Below are 27,269 nucleotides of genomic sequence, written 5' to 3'. Positions count from 1 at the left end.
ACGGGGGTCCCACAAGCTCCCTTAGCCCAACTAAACTCATTATCTGTCCTCCTGACCTCCCTTCCCAATCCCCTGTTCCCAATCTCAGTGAATGGTTCCATCACTCATTTGATTAACCAGACCTGGGATTCATCCTTGACTCCTCTGTCTACCTCACCATTTCCTAATGAGCTACCTAGACCCATAGAGTCTACCTCATAAAGACCTCTTATTTAAAACCAACCTCTCATGTTCAGTAATTACTCTTTTAGTTAATAGTTCAGTTTCTCATCAGTTCCTGCCTGAATGAGTGCAGCAGCTGGTATCCTTCTCCTTCAATTTAGTTTCCACATGAGAGCCAGAGTGATCATTCCAGGTGTAAATCTAATGTCACAGTTCTTTAATGGATGATGTCATGCCTATTTTATCTCTATTACTACAAAATCTACCCTCTTTAGGCTGTTTTGAAGGATATAACAGTTTATGTTTTGTTAATTTATTCCTAAGAATTTCATTTTTATGGAGTTAAAAATAATGTTCATGCATGCTCAGTTGTTCAGTTGTTTCTGACTCTTTGCAACTCCCATAGACTGTAGCCCACCAGGCCCCTCTGTCCACAGGATTATCTCAGCAAGAATACTGGAGTGGGTTGCCATTTCCTTCTCCAGTGGATCTTGCTGACCCAGGGATCAAACCTGCATCTCCTGCGGTTCCTGGATTAACAGGCAGATTCTTTACCACTGAACTGCCCGGGAAGCCCATCATAAATAATATTATGTATTTAATTCTAGTTTTCAGTTGTTCATTGTTAGTATATAGGAGTAAAATTGATTTTTATGTGTTCATCCTGAACCCTGTAACATTACTAAACTAATTACTTATAGGAGTTTTAATGTAGAATCCTTGATTTTTTACATAGACAATTAGGTTATTTGAAAATAGATGCAATTTTACTTCTTCCTTTCCTGTATTCTCTTTCCTAGCCTTATTGTACTGGCTAAAGTTTACAGTGCTATTTTGAATAGGATTGTTGAGAGCCAGCATCCTTATTTTGGTACTGATTTTAGGAGGGAAAACATTTAATCTTTCATCATTTTGTGATGTTAGTTGGAGGTTTTAATACAGATTTTTTTTTTTTTTTTGGTTAGAATAAGGAAATTTACTTCTATTTCCAGTTCACTGAGATATTCTTTTTCAAATCATCAATGTGGGAAACGGACATTTGTGGTCATAAACATTTGAAATAGCTTTATGCAAATATATCTGAATGATGCGTTAGTAGTTCTTGTTGTCAAAGGGATTCAGGGATGAGATGAGAGTTAGACCCTTTAAGATCTCTATGTGTTTCTGAGGCCAAAGTTGAGAGCTTAGTTGGTGGCACTGAGTTTGGGGAGTAGAAAAAAATCTTTCATCCTAGATGAAAGTAGTTAGAAAGCTTCCTGAGAAGAGACCCATACGAGGCCTTAATGAACAAGTAAGGGGATAGTAGACAAGAGTGAGGAGGACACTCCAGGTGGAGTAGCCTATGCAAAGACTTGGGGAGACAGGACTGGCCAGAGTAAGGGATCATGTTGGGAGGTGGGGAAATTAGGAGGGCCTGCTGTGGCTTTCTACTGCCCTGAGAGCTCTGAAAAATAAGGTCCAATGGTGTCAGCAGATAATCCTCAAATGCCCTTCCTTTTCATTTATTTATTTACTGGCCATGCCGTTCAGCATGTGGGATCTTAATTCCCCAACCAGGGATCATATCTGCACCCTGTGCTTTAGAAGCATGGCGTCCTAACGCCTGGACTGCTGGGGACGTCCTCTCGCATATCCTTTCTAATGGCCCCAGAACAATTCTTAATAAGCCCTCGGGAAACACAATCAGAATGTCTTGCTGACAATTTCATTTTTTTTTTCCTCAGGAAAATCAAGGCTCCTCTTTCCTCCGGACTTCTCTTCTTAGAGGCTACGGCCTTCAGGCAGAAACCCTGGGACTGGAGTAGGCTCTTCCCTTCTCACAATCCATCCATATCACTCTTAGGGCCTATGTTCCCTTAATGCTTGGGGATTGCTAAGAGCTCTCTAGGCTGTCAACTCCCTTAAATTTATCTCCTGGGGAAAGTTGCTAATAAGCAAAATGCACTCTTAGCATTTAGTACTCTTTAGTGTTTTCTCAACATCCAGATAATCCTTGGTTTACAAATAAAACTTGTTTCTAAGCAACTAAGTGCAATTAGAATATTTTGATAATTGAATCCTATTAGACTTGTAGAGAGTAGCCAATTTACAAGATTTATCTTGTATTGCTTTTTACAAAGCAATTAATATTTATTTTACCCCAGAGGAGATAAATTTAAATTTACTTTGACAGCACAAGTTTAGTTCCTGGTTACTGTGGCAGCTGATACGATTCAGTTTAGTTCAGTTCAGTCGCTCAATCATGTCCAACTCTTTGCCACCCCATGGACTGCAGCACGCCAGGCTTCCCTGTCTATCACCAACTCCCGGTGCTTGCTCAAACTCCTGTCCATCAAGTCAGTGATGCCATCCAACCATCTCATCTCCTGTCATTCCCTTCTCCTCCTGCCTTCAATCTTTCTCAGCATCAGGGTCTTTTCCAATTAGTCAGTTCTTTGCATCAGGTGGCCAAAGTATTGGAGCTTCAGTCCTTCCAATGAATATTCAGGACTAATTTCCTTTAGAATTGACTGGTTTGATCTCCTTGCAGTCCAAGGGACTCTCAAGAGTCTTCTCCAATACCACAGTTCAAAAGCATCAATTCTTTGGTGCTCAGCTTTCTTTATGGTCCAACTCTCACATCCATACATGACTACTGGAAAAGCCATAGCTTTGACTCTATGGACCTTGGTTGGCAACATAATGTCTTTGCTTTTTAATATGCTGTCTAGGTTGGTCATAGCTTTTCTTTCAAGGAGCAAGCATCTTTTAATTTCATGGCTGCAGTTACCATCTGCAGTGATTTTGGAGCTCCCCCAAAATAAAGTCTCTCACTGTTTCCATTGTTTCCCCATCTATTTGCCATGAAGTGATGGGACCAGATGCCATGATCTTAGTTTTTTGAATGTTGAGTTTCAAGCCAGCTTTTTCACTCTCCTCTTTCACTTTCATCAAGAGGCTTTTTAGTTCCTCTTCACTCTGCCATAAAGGTGGTGTCATCTGCATATCTGAGGTTATTGATATTTCTCCTGGCAATCTTGATTCCAGCTTGTGCTTCATCCAGCCTAGCATTTCACATGATGTACTCTGCATATAAGTTAAATAAGCAGGGTGACAATATACAGCCCTGACATACTCCTTTCCCTATTTGGAACCAGTCTGTTTTTCCACGTCCAGTTCTAACTGTTGATTCTTGACCTGCATATAGATTTCTCAGGAGGCAGCTAAGGTGGTCTGGTGTTCCCATCTCTTGAAGAATTTTCCACAGTTTGTTGTGATCCACACAGTCAAAGACTTTGGTGTAATCAATAAATCAGAAAGAAAGAAAGAAAGTGAATTCACTCAGTTGTGTCCGACTCTTTGCAACCCCATGGACTGTAGCCTGTCAGGTTCCTCCGTCCATGGAATTTTCCAGGCAAGAGTACTGGAGTGGGTTGCCATTTCTTTCTCCAGAGGATCTTCCCGACCCAAGGATGGAACCCGGGTCTCCCCAATTGCAGGCAGATGCTTTACCATTTGAGCCACCAGGGAAGCCCCTAATAAAGCAGAAAAGATATTTTTCTGGAATTCCCTTGTTTTTTGATGATCCAACAGATGTTGGCAATTTGATCTCTGGTTCTTCTGCCTTTTCTAAATCCAGCTTGAACATCTGGAATTTCACGGTTCAGGTACTCTTGAAGCCTGACTTGGAGAATTTTGAGCATTACTTTACTAGCGTGTGAGATGAGTGCAGTTGTTTGAACATTCTTTGGCACTGCCCTTCTTTGGGATTGGAATGAAAACTGATGTGATTGCATTCCACTAATCTTGATGTGTGTGTGTGTGTTGAAGGTAGGACTCTGTGAAAGAGAAAGTGTTAGTTGTGCAGTTGTGTCTGACTCTTTGTGACCCCATGCACTATAGCCCACCAGGATCCTCTGTCCATGGAATTCTCTAGGCAAGAATACTGGAGTGGGGTGCCAGTCCCTTCTCCAGAGGATCTTCCAGACCCAGGGATCAAACCCAGGTCTCCTGCATTTCAGGCAGATTCTTTACTATCTGAACTACCAGGGAAGCCCTTATATGCTTTCAGTTACCATCATTAGTATCTAACTCATATATTCTGACCTCACAATAAGCCTGATATTAACATTTTAGTTGACAAATACAAGCTACTGTTAATAAAGTAATGACTATTTTCTAAGGTATCTGGCTTTGAAGGCAATGACTATTGAATGATAATTTATACAATTATTTAAGTTCTAAGGCCTATTTCTACTTGAACCTAAGAGTAATATTATGGTATAGTCAGAGTCTGATATGATCATTATCCCCATATCAGACTCCAACTTATGGATAGGGGCCTGAGCTCCAGAGAGATTAGGTGGTTTTTCCAAGATCAAATTATGTCAAGGCTAAAGTTTGGGGCCCTTCCCCCTCTTCTCTAAGGTGGCAGAGGAAATTTAAGGGTAAGTCAGTTATGGAAACCAACATACTCTTTTTGTAAATAAAGGTCTGGATTGCTGAAAGCCATGGTGGGGTAGGTACAATGGAAATAAGAGAGGAATCCATGAAAGTGAAGAAGAGCTAAAAGAAGAAGTGTGGAGGTGGACAGACCAGGGATGGAGAAGGGCTAGGAAATCACTCAACAAACATTTATTGAGAAGTTACTATTCCATTGCAAGATGCTACTTGCTTAGGCTATGAAACACTTGTGAGGAAGATCTAAAGTAGCCAATAGAGCTCTGACTTGATGGATCTGACCCTATAGCTGTGACTTAGAATCATAATCCTCAATATTTTGAATTTTCCTCAGTGGTATCCTATCCACTATCTCAGCTGAGCCTCAAAAAGCTCTCCTAACTCCTTGAGATGTGGCATAATATAACAGAGAAGAACCTGGGCTCTGGAACTATACAACCTGGGATCAAATCTCAATTGTGTTACTTTCCAGCTGGGTGGCCTTTGCAACTTGTTTAATCTTGTGCCTCAGTTTTTTGTTTGTTTGTTTTAAATTTTATGAAGAAGATCATAACACATACCTCTGGAGTTGTTATAAGAATTACAATAAAGTACATATAAAGTACTTAGACAATGTTTGTCATGTGGAATGTGATCAATAAAGGTAGTTATTATTTAGGCCCAAAGAATATTCTGGAACACATTGTACAGATATAAAAACTAAATCTCAGGGAAATGAGTGGACGTTTTCAAAATCACAGAAAGTCAATGATGTATTTCATCCCTGAACACAATTCTTTCTTTCCTACTGTTTCTAGTAGCCTATTTAAATGCAAAAGTATTTTTTTCTAGATATCTTCCCTATCCTAGGCTCCTTCTTCAGTCCAGTGATTTCAGTGAAAGTGTGGATGTCATAGACAGAGACCGGAGGCACAGCAGACAGCCCTCATCCGTGGCCTACTGAGTGTCCTCACTCACTCCAACTAACTTGAAGAAAGCCCTCTTTACATCCTTGTTCCGGAGGCTGTAGATGATGGGGTTGAGGAAGGCAGAAATGACGTTGTAGAATAGAGCCAACTTCTTGTCATCCTCTGGGGAGGCTTCAGAGCCAGGCCTCATGTACATGACCATACATGGAATACAAAACATGGTGACCACAGTGATGTGTGAGGCACAGGTGGAGAAGGCCTTGATTCGGCCCTGGGTGGAGCGAATCTTTAGAATAGCAATGAAGATGCGAACATATGAGGCCAGAATGAGGGACAAAGGAATCAGGAGCAAGATAAAGCCCAAGATAAAGTCCACTTCGTCATTGAGGGATGTATCTGCACAAGCCAACTTCAAGACAGCAGGAATTTCACAAAAGAAGTGGTTGATCTCATTGGGGCCACAGTAGGGCAGATTCATTGCAAAGACTGTGTAGACAAGGGCACAGGTGAGACCACAAAGGGCAGAGCTGACTGCCAGGAGTACACACAGGGTTTGGCTCATCTTGACCCCATAATGGAGTGGGTGGCATATGGCAACATATCTGTCATAGGCCATAGCTGCAAAAATCCAGGTCTCAGTGATGCCCAAGGTTAGGAAAACATACATCTGGACCACACACCCAACATAAGAGATAGTTTTACTCTTGCTTACTAGATGGATCAACATCTGGGGCACTGTGGTGGTAGCATAGCTGAGATCCAGTAGAGAGAGGATGCTGAGGAAGAAGTACATGGGGGTGTGGAGCCGTGCATCTGCTCTGATCAAAGTAACAATGAGACCATTGCCCAGGACTGTAAATAAGTAAAGGAAGAGGAAAAGAAAGAAAAGGATCCAGTTGGTTCTGGGATTTCTGGAGAAGCCCAGGAGGATAAACTCGGTTACAGAGCTTTGATTTTTCCAACTTTGGCTATGGGTGGCCTTCCTTCTGGGGAAAGAAAAGGACATATTCCTACATACCTTGTAGTCTCAGTGAGAGAATGCCATGTAAGATCCACAGCTGCAGGGACTGAAGACATCTCAGAACTAAGCAAGCAATCAAACCAAGATATCCTCCTCCATGCCAGGGAACATTCTATCTAAATTGGCTTCACTTTGCTATAGGCACTTGGTGGGGATTATAGAAATAATATTGATCTGTCTAATTAGCTTTAATAAAGTTCCAAGGGCCCTATGGAAAAAACGTACATGGCATAAATCTTATTTTGAAGAACACACACACATACCCATCCCATACATCAAAGGAAGGAGGCTAGGGAAATATAAAATGTTTTACGGTAAACCAGAAAGTTGTAGAGCACTCTATAGATCCTAAAGTCATTCTTTCAAATGTCAAGACAAGCAGGTGCTACCAAGGACAGTGTAAATGTGAAACAAACAAAAACCCTTGCTTCTTGCCTTTGCCTTCCTCTCTGATGCTGTACCTTTGAAAACCCACATACCATAAATTTTCAGAAAAAGGGGGAGTTTCAAGGAAGCTTTTTTGGGAAAAGAAATCTTTCCTATAGAACTTTATTTCCCTCACTCCCACCATTCCAGCATTACCTGCAGTGGTTACAACTATAAAGATAAATTGATGTATAAAGACAGCCAGAGATTCAAGAATTGAAACCTAGAGAACATGTCTGTGCTCCTGGAATTTCTCAAGAAAATGAAGCTTATTTACCTGGAAATTAGGTGCCTGTGTGTCTCGAAGCTTTTCTTGAAAACTAGTAAGGACTCCTCCACAGCCATGTTGCTCACAGGAGAGAGTTGAGCATTGGGTGGGAATGGATCTTCAGTGTGATTTGAACTCAATCCTCCATCTCACCTTGGCAGGCCTAGACAGCAGAACACAATGCTGACCAGTCCTTTTTTCTTAGTCCTTTTGCAACAGAACCATAACTGCTGGATACATACCTTTTCCAGACACCAAAGAAGGAAACAGTCTTTTTTGAAATGGCATTCCATGAAAATGTTTTAATAAATGTAATCTCATTTGATTATTACCACAACCCACTGAGGTCAATATCACTACTTCCTTTTCATAAAATCACCTGTCCAAGGTTGGGCAGAGTAAATGATGGAGCCAGGACTCAAAGTCCAAGTCTCGAATGTGTCCCTCACACCAATTTCATGCAGGGTTTAGCAGGTTTCCCTGATGGCTCAGACAGTAAAGTGTCCTCTTGCAAATGTAGCAGACCTGGGTTTGATTCCTTGGTTAGGAAGATCTCCTGGGGAAGGGAAAGGCTATCCACTCCAGTATTCTTGCCTAGAAAATCCCATAGACAGAGGAGCTTGATGGGCTATAGTCCATGCGGTCACAAAGAGTTGGACATAACTGAGTGACTAAGAACACACAAACACAAAATAGACCCACTTCAGGTAACACTGTGAGAGAAAGCTGACCTGTGTATCAACACTTTTAGAGAGCAGAAAGTTCATTTTGCAAAACATTGCAAATTATCAAGTGTTTTTCATAGAGAATCTCAAAACTTTGGATCGGAATTTCAACATTTAGAGCATTGCACTGGCATGACAAGGCTGGCTGACAGCTCACAATTTGTGTTAAAATAACACTACATAAAGCCGTGGACAGGACTCAGGCTTGGATAAATGAGAAAAATGATATTAATACTCACATTAGAGGCTGTTTGCAGTAGTATAAGAGTTAGTGGATATGGTTCATGCTCTTCTCTCATTTAAGAATTTACTCAGTTGTCATCTTTGCAGGGAAGACTTGAATCTTTCCTGATCATCCTGTTTGAATCTGAAATATCCCATACACCATACATTTTCTGTTTTATCTATCTTCATAATAGTTAGCAACTTCTAATGTATAAAATGATTTTTTGAAATCATCAATTTCCCTCACAAGAATTCATGAATTTTTATCTTCTTGATTTATTGAATATTATCAGATTCTAGAGCAGTGCCTAGCATATAGGCATTTTAAATGTTGGATAAATGAAAGGGCTGAGTCCAAGCTGACCCACTAAGGGCATCAGTTGGTGCTATTTGTACTTAGGGGAGCTATCCTTGTTGCTGAACTTTGCTTCCTAGTGAGCTAGCAATGGAGTTGACCACATTCTGAGGCTTTCCTTTGGATTTACATAGCTATCAAGAGATTTCTTTCCTGGTGGCTCAGCGGTAAAGAATCCAGCTGCAATGCAAGAGACAAAGGAGACACAGGTTTGATCCCTGGGTTGGGAAAATCCCCTGCAGAAGGAAATGGCAACCCATTCCAATATTCTTGCCTGGGAAATCACATGGACAGAAGAGCTTGGAGGGCTACAGTCTAAAGGGCTGCAAAAGAGTCAGACATGACTTAGCGACTAAACAACAGATTTCTGAACTCGGACTGGTCCAGACCATTTACATACATTATCCATGGTCATCCCACAAAGTCAATACCTACTATTAGCTGCATTTTACAACTAAGGAAACTGATATTTATCAGAGTTAAGCAAAAAACCCAAGGGCCACCCAGAGCACTGTTTTTAACTCTTGAACCTGCAATTTAGAAGGAAAAAACACAAACTGGAGCTTCTCTATACGGAGAAAAGAGCTTATCAGTAAGGAATCCATGAAACCTTGTTATTTATGAAAGAATGGAAGAGACTGAGAAAGCTTAGCTGGGAGACTTATGAGGAACTTAAGAGATCTCACTAAATATTTTGATAGTTGTCATGCATAAAAAGGTAGAAATGTGTACTGTATATTCCTGAAGGGAAGAAAATTAGAACTATTTTGGCAAAAGTTGTAAAAAGGAAAATTTTAAGCTCAGTTACCAAAAAAAAAAAAAGCAAGAAACTTGTGGTGATTAATACTACTCAATAATGAGTAGTATCTTCATTTTTTGTTTTCAAGCATAAGCTATAAGGCCATGTCACTCAGGTGTAGTATCACTGCTTTGGATGTGAGATTATGATGTATTACATTAAAATTAAGCTTTGTCATAAACATCCTAAGATTCTAAAGCTCAATGACACCAAGATTCAGAGAATCTATCATTTTAGGGGTGACTTCTCACTATGTACCCAACCTCATAACAGAGTCTAGAGTCAAAACAAAATCATATGTTAATAATGAGAACCAAGGAAGTCTGAAAGAAAGTGAGAATACAGTATTTATCAACTGTAATATAAAATTTCAAAAGATAATTTAAAGTTCCTACTGTCTTATTTGTGCAGATATGGAACTCCTTTGGGAGCTATGATTGATACCTAGGAGGGGTTACTCTCCTGCTCCTGAGAAGGTCCCACCTAGTCTCTATCCAGAAAGAAGAAAAGAAAGCTTAGGAAAAATAGCAGACTTCAAGCTGAAGGGAGAACACTATTATAAACCCTGCATTAAATCTTTGTTATGCTTTCTTGTTTAAAGTTCTTTATTCTTGTGTCTTTGAGAGAATGTTCTAAGAATCAAATTGGGAAAATATAGACAATTTTAAAAGTTGTTAAGTAGCAACTATATTTAAATCACAGGAGGACTATACAACATCCAAGACAGAGTGGAGAAGAGAAACATTTCAGAAGAATATTTTCGCTGAAGGAGAAGAGGAGTATCTTCCCTGATCTTTCCTGTTCTAGTCTTCTTTCCATCCAACCCAATCTACACACTGCCAGAATGACTTTCAAAAAAGGCAGAGATGATCATGATATTCCTCTGTTTACAAACCCTTAAAAAAAACTCTCACTATCTATGAGCTAATGCCTAAATTCCTTAGCTTGGTTTTCAAAACTCTTTGGAACTTGATTCTTACCTACCTGGCATTCTAGCTTTATTTCCTGTATTTTGATTCATCTTGTGTGCTTTATATGACTTGCTATCTAGGAATGGAATGGTTTTTGCTTTTTGATATGGTTGAAAAAATATTCATTTATGTCTGTGGCTGCTTTGCCTTACAACAAGAGTTGAGAAACTGCAATAGAGGTCATATATATCCCACAGAACTTAAAATATTTACGATCTGGTCCTTTACAAGAACGGTTTGCTGACTCCAGCTGAAGGCAAACCAGCTCATTCATGACCCTCCAAATAGTCCAGATCCTTTCACAAATCTATTTTCCATGAGGCAGTATGAACCAAGGAGACAGTAGGGCTCTGGGGTCAAATTTGGTTTGAGTCCCACTCTGCCACTTACCAACAGCACAACCCAGAGAAAGTCATTAATCTCAAATCCCATTTCATCATCTGCAAAAATGGGAGAATAGCATATAACTTGAAGGTTTTTGTGAAGATTAAATAATATTTTAAGTGTATGTAAACTATAGCAATAAGTGTCAGTTATTATTACTGCTAATGTTAAATCACCCTCCAGTTGAAATGTCCTCCCCTGCTTTCATCTCTTGGTAAAAATCCTATTCATGGAAGTATTCTGTGAGTCTCCTCATAACTTCTTCTTCCTCTGGGCTCTGATACACCTTTAATGTGCTTTTATTATTCCCCACACCCATATACACACCAGTTTGTGGAATTCCTTGAAGATGAAAAACCATATCTTACCTTTCTATCTCCAATTCTTAGCACAATATATGGGTCATTGCTAACAAATGTCAGATTAATGCCTTTGTGAAGTTATGTCAATGGCATAAGAGTGAGTTTATGCAAGAATGGACTCCCAGTCCAATGGTTTCCCATCACTTTCTCTTTCAAAATTACTACCCAGGTCTTCTTTTTCGGTGACGTCTACCTGGGTTATCCATGCCCAGAATAACTAAAATCCTCTTCTTGGCAAGTTGGTAACTGAAATAACATTAAAAGGGAAACAGGAAAAATGAAATCAAGAACACACAGGCAGTCCTTGTATTATCTTCCTCAAATGTGCTTCTCTTCCAGCCTTAGTCTGTGCAACTAGACATGTCATTAGGTAGGGGATGAAGCAGAGATAAAACCATTTTCGTTAAGTGCTCATTGTGGGCCAATTAGTTTACATCCAGGATAAGAAAATCATTAAGAGTATGGTGCTATAGTCCGTGAGGTCCGAAAGAGTCAGACATGACTGAGTAACTGAACACAGCACATACGGCACTAGAATCAGACTTGGGTTTGAGTGCTGACTCCATTGCTAATTAGTAGAGTGACCTTGGGAGTGTTACCTAAACTGTGTGTGTCTACATCTTCTTCTAGAAACCTGTGGTAATGATAGCACTAATCTCAAAGGATTGTCTTAATGATTAATTGAAACAGCACATGTAAAGTTGCTTAACACTAAGCCTGCAGAGTATTGCTCTAAAGTGAGTAGCTATTATTATTATTACTATTTTAACCCACAACAAGTCTTTCTAAAAAATTATGAATCTTTAGAAAAAAGGAAATTGGGAAGCAGGGTAGCTTTTCTGATATTGAACAGTATTAAAGGGCACAACCCAGGTCTTTCTCCAAAGGCCACTCTTCACTGGGCTCTGCTGCTTCTGCACCATCTACAGGTGATGCTCTGTCAGGACTATTGCTGACAGCGATATGGTGGGAGAACCTGTCCCAGGATTCTGGTTTTGTCTTTCATGCCCTTACCTGTCTTTTCACCCTCACCTTATCCCAAGTCCAATACACACCCTTCCTCCACACCCATGTGCCACAACTGCCTTGGGTATAAGAGAATCCTGTTTTAGCTACTCTCCAGAAGTTGCCACATCTCAGCAGCTCCCTGGGAAATACATAGTTGGTGTATTAATGAGGCCCATGGGTATTGGGGATCAAAGAGTCCCTAAGGGTGCAGCCAAATAGATCCTGATGTCACCTCAGGAGCCTTCCAATCCTAAGGGATACCATTCCTCAGGGGATTGTTCAGTAAGGAGGGAGTCATCTGAATAGAGAAAGAAGGGCTGAATGTGCCCCCAAAGGAATCCTAAGATTTGGGGGGAACTAGAGCTACAGAAAGGAGAAGGCAATGGCACCCCACTCCAGTACTCTTGCCTGGAAAATCCAATGGATGGAGGAGCCTGGTGGGCTGCAGTCCATGGGTTGCGAAGAGTCGGACACGACTGCGCGACTTCATGTTCAATTTTCACTTTCATGCACTGGAGAAGGAAATGGCAACCCACTCCAGTATTCTTGCCTGGAGAATCCCAGGGACGGGAGCCTGGTGGGCTGCCGTCAATGGGGTCGCACAGAGTCGGACACGACTAATGTGACTTAGCAGCAGCAGCAGAACTACAGAAGCGGTGTGAAGTTTTGTCCCTTTACTCAGGCCTCCAGGTGGGGGCATGCTAGATGAGTACAGCTAGGCAGTTAATACCAGGACCCAAGTTTTAGCTGCTCTGCTGGTATTTTCCCCCATTTATCCGGCATGAAGTGATGGGACTGGATGCCATGATCTTAGTTTTTTTAATATTTAGTTTTAAGTCAACTTTTTCACTCTCCTCTTTCACCCTCATCAAGAGGTTCTTTAGTTCCTCTTCACTTTCTACCATTAGAGTGGTATCATCTGCAAATCTGAGGTTGTTGATATTTCTCCCGGCAATCTTGATTCCAGCTTGTGATGCATCCAGCCTGGCATTTTGCACAATGTACTCTGCATATACATTGAACTGTGGTGTTGGAGAAGACTCTTGAGAGTCCCTTGGACAGCAAGATCAAACCAGTCAATCCTAAAGGAAATCAACCCTGAATATTCATTGGAAGGGCTGATACTGAAGCTCCAATCCTTTGGCCACCTGATGCAAAGTACTGACTCATTGGAAAAGACCCTGATGCTGAGAAAGATTGAAGGCAGGAGGAGAAGGTGATGGTAGAGGGTGAGATGGTTGGATGGCATCATTGGCTCAATGGACATGAATCTGAGCAAACTCTGGGAGATAGTGAAGGATAGGGAAGCCTGGCGTGCTGCAGTCCATGGGGTCATAAAGAGTCAGATACGACTGAGCCACTAAACAACAACAAAGTTTCTTTAACTAATAAATGTTGCAGAAAGCAAGGGTTTTATGATCCAACCTTGATAAATATTATGTTAAATAGAGTCAGTGTTATATTTTCCTTGTTTTTAATTGCTCATTTACCTATTTGCTTCCTATTTATTCATTCATCAAACATTAATTGATGCTTACTATCATTGCATGTCAGACCTAATTCTAGGTTCTGTGGATGCAGGCATAAATAATGCAAGTCCCAGTCTAGTGGGGGAGAGACACATACTTAGACAAGGGTGCTATAAGGTCCTGCTGGGAACACATTCAAAACTGAAAGAGTGGCAAGCAGGTGGTCCAGGCTCTAAAGACAGTCTCAGAATTCTCAAGACTCTTTACTATTGCATGAAGCATGAATAGAACAATGTTTCTAAGCCTATTTGGGCAAGAAATCTTTTCATCACAAAATGTTTCATAGGACCAGAGTTTCAAGTAAGGTCCTTGAAAAATGCTTGTCTAGAGAAAAAAATCTAATTTCTTCAACACAATGTGCCAGGCCCTATCTGTCACATCTACTCTCCTCTGTCTGGGACAGCATTCCAGCCACTCTGCCCATTCTCCAAAACCTCCATGTCTCTAGGCTTTCAGCATCCCATTTCCCTTTCCAGAACACTTCAACCTCTGCTCCCTGCCCTTTAATCCAATTATCAAACTTCTACTCACCGTTTGAAGACCCAGCAGAACTTCAACTCTGTCTTTAGAGCCTGGACCACCCCCTTGCCACTCTTTCAGAGCTTTGAATGTTTCCAGCAGCATCTTATAGCATCCTTGTCTTAGTATGTGTCTCTCCCCGACTAGACTGGGACTTGCATTATTTATGCCTGCATCCACAGAACCTAGCATTATGCCTGACATGAGATGCCAGTAAGCATCAATTAATATTTGATGAATGAATAAATGATGCCAACATCATGGCTCACTTTCTTTTCTCTGATAACAGATATTTTTCAAGTCATCTTTATTTCTTTCTGCTATAAAGACAATCTGTGCTGAATGTAGAAATTTTAGAAAGTAGAGAAAAATATGACCAAAAATAAAAATCAATTGTTATCTTACTACCCAGAAAGAGCCAATGTTAACATGTTAATATATATCTTTTCAGGCTTTTAAATATGAATGTATGCATATTTTATAAAAATTGGATTAACTTTATACATACAATTTTACATTTTGAATTTTTCCACCTAACATTATATCATACTTTTCACTGTAATTGACTAATGCTTTAAATATGATAAATAATATTAGCTGCAAAATATTTCATAAAGTTGACATATGATATTTGCAGCTGTTTCCAATCATTCTTTTTTAATATTTACTCTACTATTTATTTTATTTTTTACTTCTTTGAGTCTTAGTTGTGGTATGCAGGATTTTCATTATGACATGTGGGACCTTTCATTGTGGAGCACGATTTCTCTCTAGTTGAGGCCCGCATGCTCTTTTGCCCCACAGCATGTGGGATCTTGAGCTTCCCAGGTGGCGCTAGTGGTAAAGAACCTCCCTGCCATTGCAGGAGACATAAGAGGCTGGGGTTCCATCCCTGGGTCAGGAAGATTCCCTAGAGGAGGGCACAGCAACCCACTTCAGTATTCTTGCCTGGAGAATCCTATAGACAGAAGAGCCTGGTGGGCTAGAGTCCATGGGGTCACAAAGAGTCTGACACAACTGAAGTGACTTAGCATGCACATGTGGGATCTTAGTTCCCTGACCAGGGATCAAACCCACGTCCCCTGCACTAGAAGGCAGATTCTTAACCACTGGAACACCAGGGAAGTCCTCCAATAGTTCTTTGATGAACATATTTGAACAGAAAACTTTGTCCATGTTTCTGACTTTGTTCTTAGTGTTGCCAGGAAAAGCCAGTTCTGACTCCCTGTTGGAACTGTCACTTTGACTTGCTTTTCATTGCTTTCGTTATTATAATCATACATAATGGCCTGCCTCAGAATCTTGCCCCTCTCACTCAGTTCAGTCACTCAGTCGTGTCTGACTCTTTGCGACCCCATGGACTGCAGCATGCCAGGCTTCCCTGTCCATCACCAACTCCCAGAGCTTACTCAAACTCATGTCCATTGAGTTGGTGATGCCATCCAACCATCTCATCCTCTGTCATCCCCTTCTCCTCCTGCTTTCAATCTTTCCCAACATCAGGATCTTTTCCAATGAGTCAGTTCTTCATATCAGGTGGTCAAAGTATTGGAGTTTCAGCTTCAGCATCTGTCCTTCCAATGAATATTCAGGACTGATTTCCTTTAGGATGGACTGGTTGGATCTCCTTGCAGTCCAAGGGACTTGCCCCTCTGCCTGACTATTAAACTAAAGTGCCTTTGTTCAGAACTCTGTACTTGTGTAGATGGCAGGAAGGAAGAAATTAACACATTCCCTACCTAAGACTTGCCATTCTGGGTGATATTTGCAAGATTAAACAGTCTTTTTATATTGTTTCCTCACCTCCCCCCATCTCTGATCTACAAAAGAACCTGGTATCCAGACCCTGATAGATGATATGGTTCTTTTGAGACATCAGTCTGCCATCTTCTCAGTCAGCAAGCTGGGACTCTAACATTAGGACAAAGTCCTAGAAGTGAAATTTCTGGACCCGATTATAACATTGTGAAGGTTCATGATACAGATTATTATATGCTTTCCATATGATATTCTTATTAAGTAAATGAATATATATAAAATTCTTAAAACTTTATTGGCACAAAAGTGTTTAATAAGTACAGACATAATTCCTTATTTAACAGATATATTGAGTGCCTACTCTGTGGAAGGCACTGCTCTGAAAAGGTAAAGCCAATAATGTTCTTTTCAGTAACAAACATGAGTGTAAGTCTTACTGCACACTGCCCAGCATTGGGCATCATCATTTTCATAAACTTTGCTAGTTTGATGATGAAAATGATTCAATTCATCTTTATTAATAACAAAAGCAAAACATTTCTTCCATGTGATGATAGCTGAACAAGATGTAATCCTTTTTATCTCCTCGACATTCTTATCTGGAGAATTCTACGTACAGAGGAGCCTGGCAGGCTATAGTCTATGGGGTCACAAAGAGTCTGACATGACTGAGTTGCACACATACTTTTTCTATCTGCCAGTGTTTCTTACATTTTACTAGTCCAAATCCATCAACTCTTCCACTCACTGACTTCATCTTCCCTCTCTGACTGGGTGGACTGTTACGCCTTCACTCATAAAATATCCATTGAAGGCCAGTAGGTAAGCAGCATGGGCTAGATTCTAGGGATACAGCACTCAACTAGATAATCATGATCCCTGCCTTGTGGAACTTGCTGTCTAATAGAGAACTCAGAACCATGTGCCTTTGTTATTATAAGAGGTACAGCGTGCTTTGGAAGGTTAACCCACTCTGGGAGCTCAAGGAAAGGCTTCTTTGAGCAGCTGCAGTTTAATCCAAGACCTGACAGATGAATAGGACATCAATGGCATAATGGGGTGAGGTTAAGGGTGAGAAGTGAAGGCATAGCCTACGTAGAAACCCTGAAATGAATGGGAAAGAGCATGACACATTCAAGGCAAAGATAGAAATCCAGCTTACTTGGAGTGAGAGAAAGAGGAGCAGAGTGACCTGAGATGAGTCTGGGAAGGCCATGGGGGCCAGATTGTATATGGCCTCATTCACCCTGTCTCCTCCCTTGGCCAGGAATCCTGCAATGTCTGTGTCCTTGCCCTTCTCTCCAACTGACCTAATACCATGAGTGCAGTTTCCGGAGGGTATTGTACCTTTCTCAAGATTCAGCTACAAGCCATTCCCCAATGCTCATTCCTCTGTTTCAATCAAAGATTTTAATGGCTCAGATACCCTTCTTTTGTAAACCACCGAGACTAGAACAAGATGAAAATAAAAGATTGATATGCCTGTAAGAAATTACGTGGTAGGTCTGTCCCCAACGGCTGAATAAAGTTGAGATTCCAGGCTGGGCATGGGGACGGGGAGGTACTGGTGCTGGTGGGTCATATGAATGACTGTTTAAGGCATTGACTGTGTATCATGAGTCTTGTTCCTCTGACCCCCCAGCACCTCTTTCACAGCCTCATTCTGGGGCCCTGCCCCAGCCCATCACCTTGAGGAAAGCCCTCTTCACATCTTTGTTCCGGAGGCTGTAGATGATGGGGTTGAGGAGGGCAGAGATGACATTGTAAAACAGGGCCAGCTTCTTGTCCTCTTCTGGGGAGGCCTCTGAGCTGGGCTTCATGTACATGACCATGGCAGGCACACAGAACATGGTGACCACAGTGATGTGGGAGGCACAGGTGGAGAAGGCCTTCAGCCGCCCCTGGGCTGAACGAATCCTTAAGATGGCAATGAAGATATTGATGTAAACGACAAGGATGAGAGAAAGTGGAACCAGGATGACATTAAAGCCAAGAATGAAGTCTACCTGGTCGTTGACTGAGGTGTCTGCACAAGCCAGTTTCAAGACAGCAGGGACTTCACAGAAGAAGTGGTTGATCTTGTTGGGACCACAGTAGGGCAGACGCATGGCAAAAACAGTGTAGACAAGAGCAGAGACGACACCCCAGAGTCCACAGAACAAGACCATTACCCTACACAGCCGTGGACTCATGATGACCTTGTACCTGAGTGGGTGGCAGATGGCCACATACCTGTCTATAGACATGATGGCAAAGAGCCAGGACTCAGTAATGCCTAACACCAAGAAAATGTACATTTGGGCCACACAGCTGGCAAAAGAGATAGTCTTCTTCTGGCTTGCCAGATGTGCCAACATCTGGGGCATAGTTGTGGTGGTATAGCCCAGATCTAACATGGAAAGGGTGACAATGAAGAAGTACATGGGTGTGTGGAGGTGCGAGTCCAGGGAGATGAGGATGATGATTAAACCATTGCCCAGAATGATCAACAGGTAGGTGGTCAGGAAGGCTGAGAAGAAGAGAGGAGTGGTTCTGGGGCTGAAGGAGAAACCCAGGAGGATGAATTCAGTCACACAAGACTGATTAGTCTCTTGCATTGTGTTCTACTTCTGAATGAAAAAGTAAGACACCAATTTAGACAGAAGATTAGCTAAACTATGTACCAGGATAAGGGTTGCTGATGGGGTTGGGGTAGTGGTCAGTGTCCAGTTATAATGAAACATCATGATCCCCCATGACAGGTTATTTTACCTCCCCTTGTCCACTGCCACCACTTTCAGGAAATTTATGAAGAGGGAAGGGCTTCCACATCTAGCCTGGCTCTGCCTCTGACCCACCAGCAATTGCCCATCTCAGCCTCACTTTACTCAGCTGTGAGGTGAAAGCACTGGTTAGGTGATCTCTACCTCCTCTTAGCAGCCTCTTCTCCTTAGTAAGGCAGCCAGCTGTTTACAGATAAACATTGTCATACAGATATGCAATTTGGCACATTACAGTGAGAAAAACTACTTGGTCTTGTTGAGGACATCAGTTTATTTTTCCACTTTAATTATACCCTCAGATTGCTCCCGGTGAGGACAGCTCTCTGGCCAACACCTACTCCATCACAAGTCGTGGTGTGTTAGAAGGCACACTGAGTGCTAAGTCCCGGTTTTAAGGTTTATTAAGTGAATGACCTTGAGTAAGCACTTTACCCTGCCCTCTAACCCTTTGAGGCCACTTCCTTGAGTACAAAATAAGAGTAATTATCTCTTTGTTACAAATTTGCTGCAAAGATTGAATGGTATTTTGGCATGAAAGCATCATACAGAGGACCTAATGCGACAGATACATAATAAATGTAAATTGCATTTCTGGATGGTTCTCCATATACAGGGACTAGGATTCAGGTCCAAGCTATGCAAGCAAACATCTTGAGAACTACTTCACCATATTTGGTGCTCACAGTCAATTTTCACTCCCCTAGATGCTTACCTTCTGCTTCTTCTCCCCACAAAAGCCAGCATTTCATTCCATCCTTTAACTTCTTACTGACTCTTAGCTCTTCCACAACTTAGCCTTCCTGAACCTTCATTTCTTCATGGAGAACAGGAAGGAGCCAGCATCACTGAAGAGGTGTCATGTGTACTGTCAGTACTCAGGGAATGAAGCAATCTTGATGCTGTCAGTATTATTCCTTCTCCTGGCACCATTTTATTGGACTCATCCTACTTGTTCTCCAATCTGCTTGTTTTCCTTCAGATACCACTAATGAGTCTTCACAAGAACCTGTGTCTACATTCACTACACTGGATGGTTTCTTGACTTTGTTTAAAGGATTGCACGCAGTTGGAACCTCCCATATGCTATGCCTTTTTCTAAGACCTTCACAGACATTATCCAGTAGCTGACAGGTAATTATTCTTATTAAATCCCTTTCACCATAGAGACTTGGTAGGTCACCTTGTACCCACAGGTTGGCCTCAGTTTCCATAGAAAGTATTATGTATTTGGGGCATGTGGTCTACAAGAAGAGAAACCATACAAGAGTGTGGAAAGGGTGAAAGATTTAGAGACAGTGGGTTTTATTTGAATCCTGTCTCTGGCTTTACTCACTATGTGAACTTGGGTTGTTAGTTTACTTCCTAGGTCTCAGTTACCTCAACTGTAAAATGGGAATAAAAATATCTACCTTATAAGCCACATTCTTCCTTAGAGGAATTCCAAAGATATGAGAATATTCACCCTTGGGGCCAAGAGTTGACAAAGGTGCTGCCATTTCTAAGTTTTCAGTTTTCCCTTATAGTCAATGAATGTGTTTGCTGTTTAAGAGTCTGGTTTCAGCCCATTTTCTCTGCCCTGGCCTTCAGAGTACCTGTTCTAAAACAAAAATCTGACTGGGCTCCCCCTTCAATCTTTTGGTGACTCCCTTACCTACAGGGAAAAGACTAAGAGAGGTAGACAAATACCCTGGCTTCACTCCTTAAAGCAAGGCTCAGTTTTGTTCACCAGACTCCAAGGTCGATCAGACACTTTAAAGAGATCTCTAGCTGCTGCAAGGACTGAAACGACATCACAGTGGCCTGAGATGCCAGGTACAAGGAGGAGACATAGAAAGGAGATGCATTCCAAGTCACAAGGGGGTTATGCCAGGTACAAGGAGGAGACATAGAAAGGAGATGCATTCCAAGTCACAGGGGGGTTTTGTCACAGAGATGAGGACCCAGAACTCCAGGATGCCAGCTGGCCAGCTCTTTGGGTTCTGTCTTAACTTAAGGCAAGCCCAAGATAACTTGGAAATTCTGCAGATCAGACATATCACCCATTAGCAGTTTGACTTCACCGTGCATAATTTTACTTTTCCCCCACAGTAACTTCCTTACTTAATGCAAAGCCTGACAGATGGTAAGACCTGGTAAGTACTTATTGAATGATCTACATACAGGGAGACGTGGAGAAGCCAGGGTAAAAAGAGGAAAGAAAGAATATAGACATTCTTTCTCTCCCTACACTTTTCGTTCCTGTTCCTCAGAGATGCAGAGAAGATTGTTGCCCAGGAGAAATCAGGGCATAAGGTGGTTGAAGGAGGAAGATTGGGAGAGTTGGCACCAAGTGCTCTGAATCTCTCAGTGTGGGAAGAAGAAAAAGAACTGGGCAGTATCGCTAGACTGAAAAAGGTCGAAAACTGGAAACAGAATCCATGGGCCAGAGAGCCCTTGGAGCCTACCCCCAGGGAGCAGTGTTGGCTCTCAGGAGCTTCTGGCAGGAAGCCTGGGGCAGCAGCTACCTTCATCCACCCACTCTTGCCAGGGCACACCTAGACAAATGCCAGAAACTTTCAGCCTCCCCACACACTGCAGACAGATGCTACCTTCAGAGTAAGACCCTGACCCAGCCCTGGTCTTCCCCTCCCAGTCAAATAGGGCTCACCCAGTCCTTCTCAGGTCTGTGTCTGGGAGGGGCCTGAGACTACAGTGGCTGATGCTGAGCTCAGGATAACTTCGGGCCCAGGTCCAGAGCAAGCAGTCCAGAGCATCTTGCTTTGTTGTGTTCTGTGTTGCAGGTCTCTCCCTGAGTCCTTGGTGACACCCCAGATCTGTTCTGGGCAACTTCAGAGATTCATCAGACCTTGGGGCTGGAGGCAGTCTTGGAGAATCCAGCCCCTACCAGGGCACACATCTGCTCTGCAACCTACCTGGCAAAAGATGTTCCAGCTCCTGTTCACATTCTTCCAAGGACAGCAGGCTCATTACCTCTCAAGGAAGCTTATGTAGCCTTGAATCTACCCTTCATAAAATACTTTCTCATTCTGAGCTAAAGCTAAGTACTGGTCCATTATGACCCCAGTGGTGTGCTCTCTAAAGCACCCCTCTGTCTCAGAGTCTGCCCATGCACTCTCCCACCTCTCCTCTGTTCTCCTGAGTCCCCAGTCTGCATTTCAATGCCATAGGCTTACCTGTCTCACCTCTCCTTATGAGGGTAAGTGGGGCTGTCTGGGTCATCCTCTTCCCCTTGATAAGCTCTCATGCCCTGATCCCGCCCTTTCTGCTTAAGCTGATCCCGACTCCCATCTCTTGCATCTAATGCCAGGCAGCAGCCCCAGCAGACTTCCTGCTGGCATCACAGGGATGGCCCCACCCTTCTGCTCAGTGGCTAAGGGCTCCCAGGAACAACCTCTGGGGAAACATCCGATGCACAGGGATTTGTTGTCAGAGAGACCCGGTCACTGTGACCTGGCCAAGTCATTTAGCTTCCTCTCTGTGAAATGGAGCTGTGTTCCCTGTAACATAACAAGACTTCTCATTGGGTTTCTTTGTGTTGAGTAGTGATTATGGGCAAGACATTTGATGTACACTAAATTCATGCAGCATTATTACCCTCATTTTACAGATACAGAAAAGGAAACTTGGAGCACTAAGCAGGCTGTGCGGAGCTGGGATTCTTGTCAGACCACTAGGCTCTGCTCCTAACCAGCACTGAACCCACTGTCATGATCCAACACAAGTCAGACCGGAGGCAGGGAGCCTCACAGCCTCTCGGGTAGGAAGGACAGAGTCACACGTACAGTGGGAGGTGGTTGACTAACTCACTCTAAACTCAAGAGCCACAAGTTTTAAAGGCAGAAAGCTCTTTGGGGGCTTCTGTCGGACACATGTTCTCCTGGGGCTAGGAGAGGAAAGGAACCAACATTTACTGAACACCTTCTGTGTGCCCAGCACTTCAGAGGCATCATTCCGTTTAGTCCTCCAACTACTCTGTACAAGAAGCACATTTCCACGTTCAAGAAGAGGACACTAAAGTTCAGAGCCATGCAAAGCCCTCTCCAAGGGCAAACGGCTGAGATCCCCGTCTAGGCCTGCCTGATTGTAAAGGGCCGCAAGCTCACTCTGCTTGAGGTGGGCAGTGGGGATGACGAGTCAGGACCACCCAAGCCTCTCACCTGCAGCCCTTCCCTCTGCTTTACTAACACCTCTTCCCCCAAGCTGAACTGCAGACTTTTCAGGGTCTTGAGTTGTTTCTCCAGACTCTACCTGAGCTGCAAATTGGTGGAGGCTGAATGGGAAATCGAGATTTCTGATTCTCAGTCTGGATTCCTTCACACCCAGGATAACTCCTGAGAGAGTCTTCCCTTGTTTCTGAGTTACAACAGTGATTGTGTTCATCAAGGAAAATTCACAGACCCAGGAAGGTAGAAAGGAGAAAATAATTACCTTCTAGTTCCTTCCACACGACAAAGAAAATTTTAGTTATGACTTGTGGATATTTCTCATATTTTTTCCTATCCTTAAATGAAAGTGAATTTTTTTCCTCACCTCAGTGACATCACACTTTACATACGTTTTATCATGGCAGACACTAGTTGAATGACTATCCATTTCTTCTTTGCTGAGAGAACCATCCTCTTGCTGACAACCCTTGTTAGGTGCAGTGAATACATCATGGACCAAGCCCAGACATTGGTTCCATTTCCCCCTTTCCCAGAATTCCTCTGAGTGAGGGCAGTGACATAACTTGGTCCTTTCCAGCAAGGTTCCAGAGGAATTCAGCTGAGGAATGTTAGTGAAATGTTTGTTTTCCTACAAAAATGGAATAGAGTGACTATGATACAAACCCCTTCCCTCAAACCTCCTTTCTATCACCATGAATGAGATGCCATAAGTGGAAATGGGCACCTGTCTTGAGATCCTGAGGAAAGAGCTCAGAGAAGCACAAGGGTCCTCTCATCAACATTATCCATCTGTGAGCTAATACATGATGCCATTTGCCTCAAGTCTTCTTCTTAAGTGAAAAAATGAATTCTTGTAAATCTGAGCAGCTGTTAGCTGGGTTTCCTGGGTTGTGCAGGCAAATCCTCATGAATCAAGTGTTCTGCCTTTTAAAAACTTAATATTATGTGATAAGCATTTCACCCTGATCTCCAACTTGCAGCTTCCAGAACTGCAAGAAATAAATGCTTGTAATTTAAACCACCAAGTCTGTGGTAGTCTATTATAGCAGCTTGAATTGATTAAGACAGAGGTCAAGGTGGCTAGAATTCAGAGCAGAGGACTAAAGAGGAAAGCTTCACGGAGAGTAAGCCCAGGAGTCTGCAGAAGGCCCCTCTCCAGTCTTCAGATGAGGGCTGCTCAGTGCTTGCATATGAGGAAACACCAGAGGATGAAGGAAGCTAACAGATTAATAAGAGAATAGTATGAAGAACTTAATTCCGAAAAATATATATATCTTAGATAAAATGAACAAATTCATCGAAAAGTATTAACTATCAAAGCTCATTTGAAAATACATAAGAAACCTAAATAGCCATACATCTATTTTTTAAATTGAATGTTGAGTAAAATCTTTTCACAGAGAAAACTCTAGACCTAGATGGATTTACTTGTGAATTCTACCAGAACTTTAAGGAAGAAATTCTATTGCCATACTAAACTTGGGTCTGCTAACTTGAGCAGTAAAGCCAATCTCCTGACACCAGGTTGTAGTAAAGGAAAGTGCAGTGTTTATTGTAGGCGCCAAGCAGGGGGTCCAGGCAGCTAGTGCTTAAAGACCTGAAGTTGGCTTGTGCAGACACATCCCTCAATGACTGGTTGGACTTTATTTGGGGTTTCATCCCTCTTTTGATCCCACTCTCCTTCATCCTGGCCTCCTGTGTTTGCCTCTTTGCCTCCACCTTAAGCATCCGTACATCCCAGGGGAGATGCCATGTGTGCTTCCCACATCACTGTGGTCACCATGTTTTATGGGCCAGCCATGATCATGTACATGAGGCCTAGGTCCTGGTATGACCCAGAGAGAGACAGGAAGCTGGACCTCCTCTACAATGTCATCTCTGCCTTCCTCAATCCCATCATCTACAGTCTCTGGAACAAAGATGTAAAGAGGGCCTTTCTGAAAGTACTTGGCCAGAGAGGCACAGTCTGTGACTCAGGATGTTTCAGAGTTTTCCAGAATCATGGACAGATCTGATGGGGCTCATATGGTATCATTAAAGTACATAATTTCCAACCAATCTGAACCTTCCTGTATCTATGAGATACCCAGAAAAGGTGAGGCCACTCTTACATTGAAGTCCTCCCCATTGGTTTAAAAAATTTTCAACTGCTACCATTAATGGACTTGGTTGAGTATTGAAGGCAAAGAATTTCTATTATAACAAGGATGCCCTTATGGCTCAAGGCCATTGATTTATTGGTTTTCCTGGGTTCTTGCCTCACCTCTGGAAAATTATTTATCAGTTCAATATAATCATAGTCAAACGTTCAACATGCATACATGCTTTTCTGCAGTCTAAAAGATTGGGGTGAAGATGACATAAAGAGTAGACAGATTACGTAGGAACAGTCTGGCGTTACTGTCTGACAAGCACTCACAAGTAATTTTAGCATTGCTTTTTGCACTGGGTGCTATAAAATATAAGCTAGAATTATTTTTAACACATCTGTGAAACAGTGCGGCTAATAATCTGGTCTGACTCAGGTTGTAAAAATGACTCTTTCCTGGTTTTACATTTTAAACATCACTTTTACTCTCAGAAAATAAAACTGTATATTTCATGAAAGAAAAATACATGTATGTTTATCTATCTATCTGCATCTCTCTATGTATATTTATATAATGGGAGAGCCAGAGTCAGAAATATGCAGAAAGAATTTATAGAAAAGAGTATAGCAAAAACATGTTTAATATTTTGCCATATTAATTTGAGTCTTTTTTTTTTTCTTTAAAAAAGGTTTAAATAATTACGGATGTTGTGGAATCCGGAGTTGCAAAACACACCTCGGAGGACACTCAAGAAAGCGGAGTACGGTTTATTAAGCCAGGGGGTCCAAAGGGAATCAGTTCCCAACAAAGACCGTAATGTTTCTGAGAAGCCCAGTTTTATACCCCCCACTACATGACTGGCTACATGTTAGCAACTTCTTTGTTGTATATGATTGAGTTTTACAGCAAGTAGGTGCTAGGAGAACAAGCAATTAAGGTTAAAAGAGGGGGGTACAATGATTATACATCAAGGGGAAATGTCTCCATGGTTAATCTAATAGGGGCAGCCTGACCTCAGTTACAATCTCCGTTTGTCATTTGTAGGGAGGGAAGTCTCCAGGAGACCTGGTTTTCACTAGTAGTGATTTCCTCACTCTTGCACAGGGTTCAGGCCCAGTTCACATTCTGTCTTTAAGATGGATGACAGGCTTCAAGATGGAGTCTCCCCTGCTTTCCTCACATTGGCCCCAACACAGGTATAGTTGAAGTGCGCTTTGATTATTTCCAACTCCTCTGAATCTACCAGTATCATTATATCCATGTCTATTTAGTGTGTCTTTAAGTTTTTCCTTAAATATAATTGTATCCATAAGCAACACATACAGTTATTTTTGTATGAACTTAAAATTTGATAATATATCAAGAAATCAGTACCACTCTGAAAATATTTAACTCAACAGTCATGTTTCTGACATCTACCTACTGAACACATATAGGCCTAACCATTTCTCTTTAACAAGCATTTAATGTATGTATCACATTTAATTTATCTAATTATTATTGAATATTTGTTTATTTTCAGTTTTTCATTATCTAAACAATTCTGCCACAAATGTTTTAGACATTTCTCCTTATGTAAGTATTTTTTCCAGGATTTATGTGTAATAGTGAATGTGGCAGAGTTTAGAACTTTCAAATTTACTAGATATTCTTAAATTATTCCTCTAAGTAGTTATATGAGTCTAAAACTTTCATTCTCAACACTTGATAGTATTATCTATCTCCACCATTCTAAAGTTTCTATCTCATATCTAGACAGTGGTGACATAATTTCCTGTTTTATTCAGAGTTCTCTCATTGCTGGTGAATTTAACATCTTTTCATAAGCTTGTTGGTATTATTGCATAGTTAAATCAGCCTTGGGGTCAGACTGCTATATTTTGTCCTCAGCTTTACCCGTTATTAACTCAGTGATGATGGGCAAGTTACCTAACTTCTCTAAGTTTCCTCATCTGTTAATGGGAAGAATATACTATAGATCACAGAGGGTTGTTAGAAAGATTAAATGAGATAATATGTGTGAAAGGTTGTTGCTGAGCTTTGAAAAACACTGGGATTCTTGGTCTCCAAAATGGAGGAATTGGATCTGGGCCAGTGACGAGGCTTAATCTGAGTTTTTGTGTAGTAATGTTTTATTAAAGAATAAAAGAGAAAGCTTCCGACATAGACACAAAAAGGGGGCAGAAAGAGTGCCCCCCTGCTAGTCTTTAGCTGATGTTATATAGCTACTAGCAGGCTACTAATTAGAGAAAGGAAATGTCTCAAAACTCAGAGACTGGCACCAAGCCTCTCACCCACAACATGCGTTTTGAGATAACACTGACACAAGGTGAGTTGTCTGGGGCCATAAAACTATTGACATGAATCTTGAAGAAAGGCAGTTATTCAAGC

The 27,269-nt window shown here is 41.8% G+C and overlaps 2 protein-coding genes across 2 annotated transcripts; both read right to left on the bottom strand.

Moving 5' to 3' along the window:
- Positions 1 to 5,538: 5,538 nt before the first annotated feature.
- LOC122437110 (olfactory receptor 2A5-like) lies at positions 5,539 to 6,516 on the bottom strand. The gene has a single exon (XM_043461648.1). It carries the CDS (start codon positions 6,514 to 6,516, stop codon positions 5,539 to 5,541), a length of 978 nt encoding a protein of 325 aa, XP_043317583.1.
- An 11,002-nt stretch (positions 6,517 to 17,518) lies between these two features.
- On the bottom strand, positions 17,519 to 18,457 carry LOC122437113 (olfactory receptor 2A12-like). Its single transcript, XM_043461652.1, has one exon. It carries the CDS (start codon positions 18,455 to 18,457, stop codon positions 17,519 to 17,521), a length of 939 nt encoding a protein of 312 aa, XP_043317587.1.
- Positions 18,458 to 27,269: the final 8,812 nt, after the last annotated feature.

Source organism: Cervus canadensis, chromosome 2 (assembly GCF_019320065.1).
Source record: "Cervus canadensis isolate Bull #8, Minnesota chromosome 2, ASM1932006v1, whole genome shotgun sequence".
NCBI classification, from domain to species: Eukaryota; Metazoa; Chordata; class Mammalia; order Artiodactyla; family Cervidae; genus Cervus; species Cervus canadensis.
This window is presented reverse-complemented; position numbering and strand designations above follow the sequence as displayed.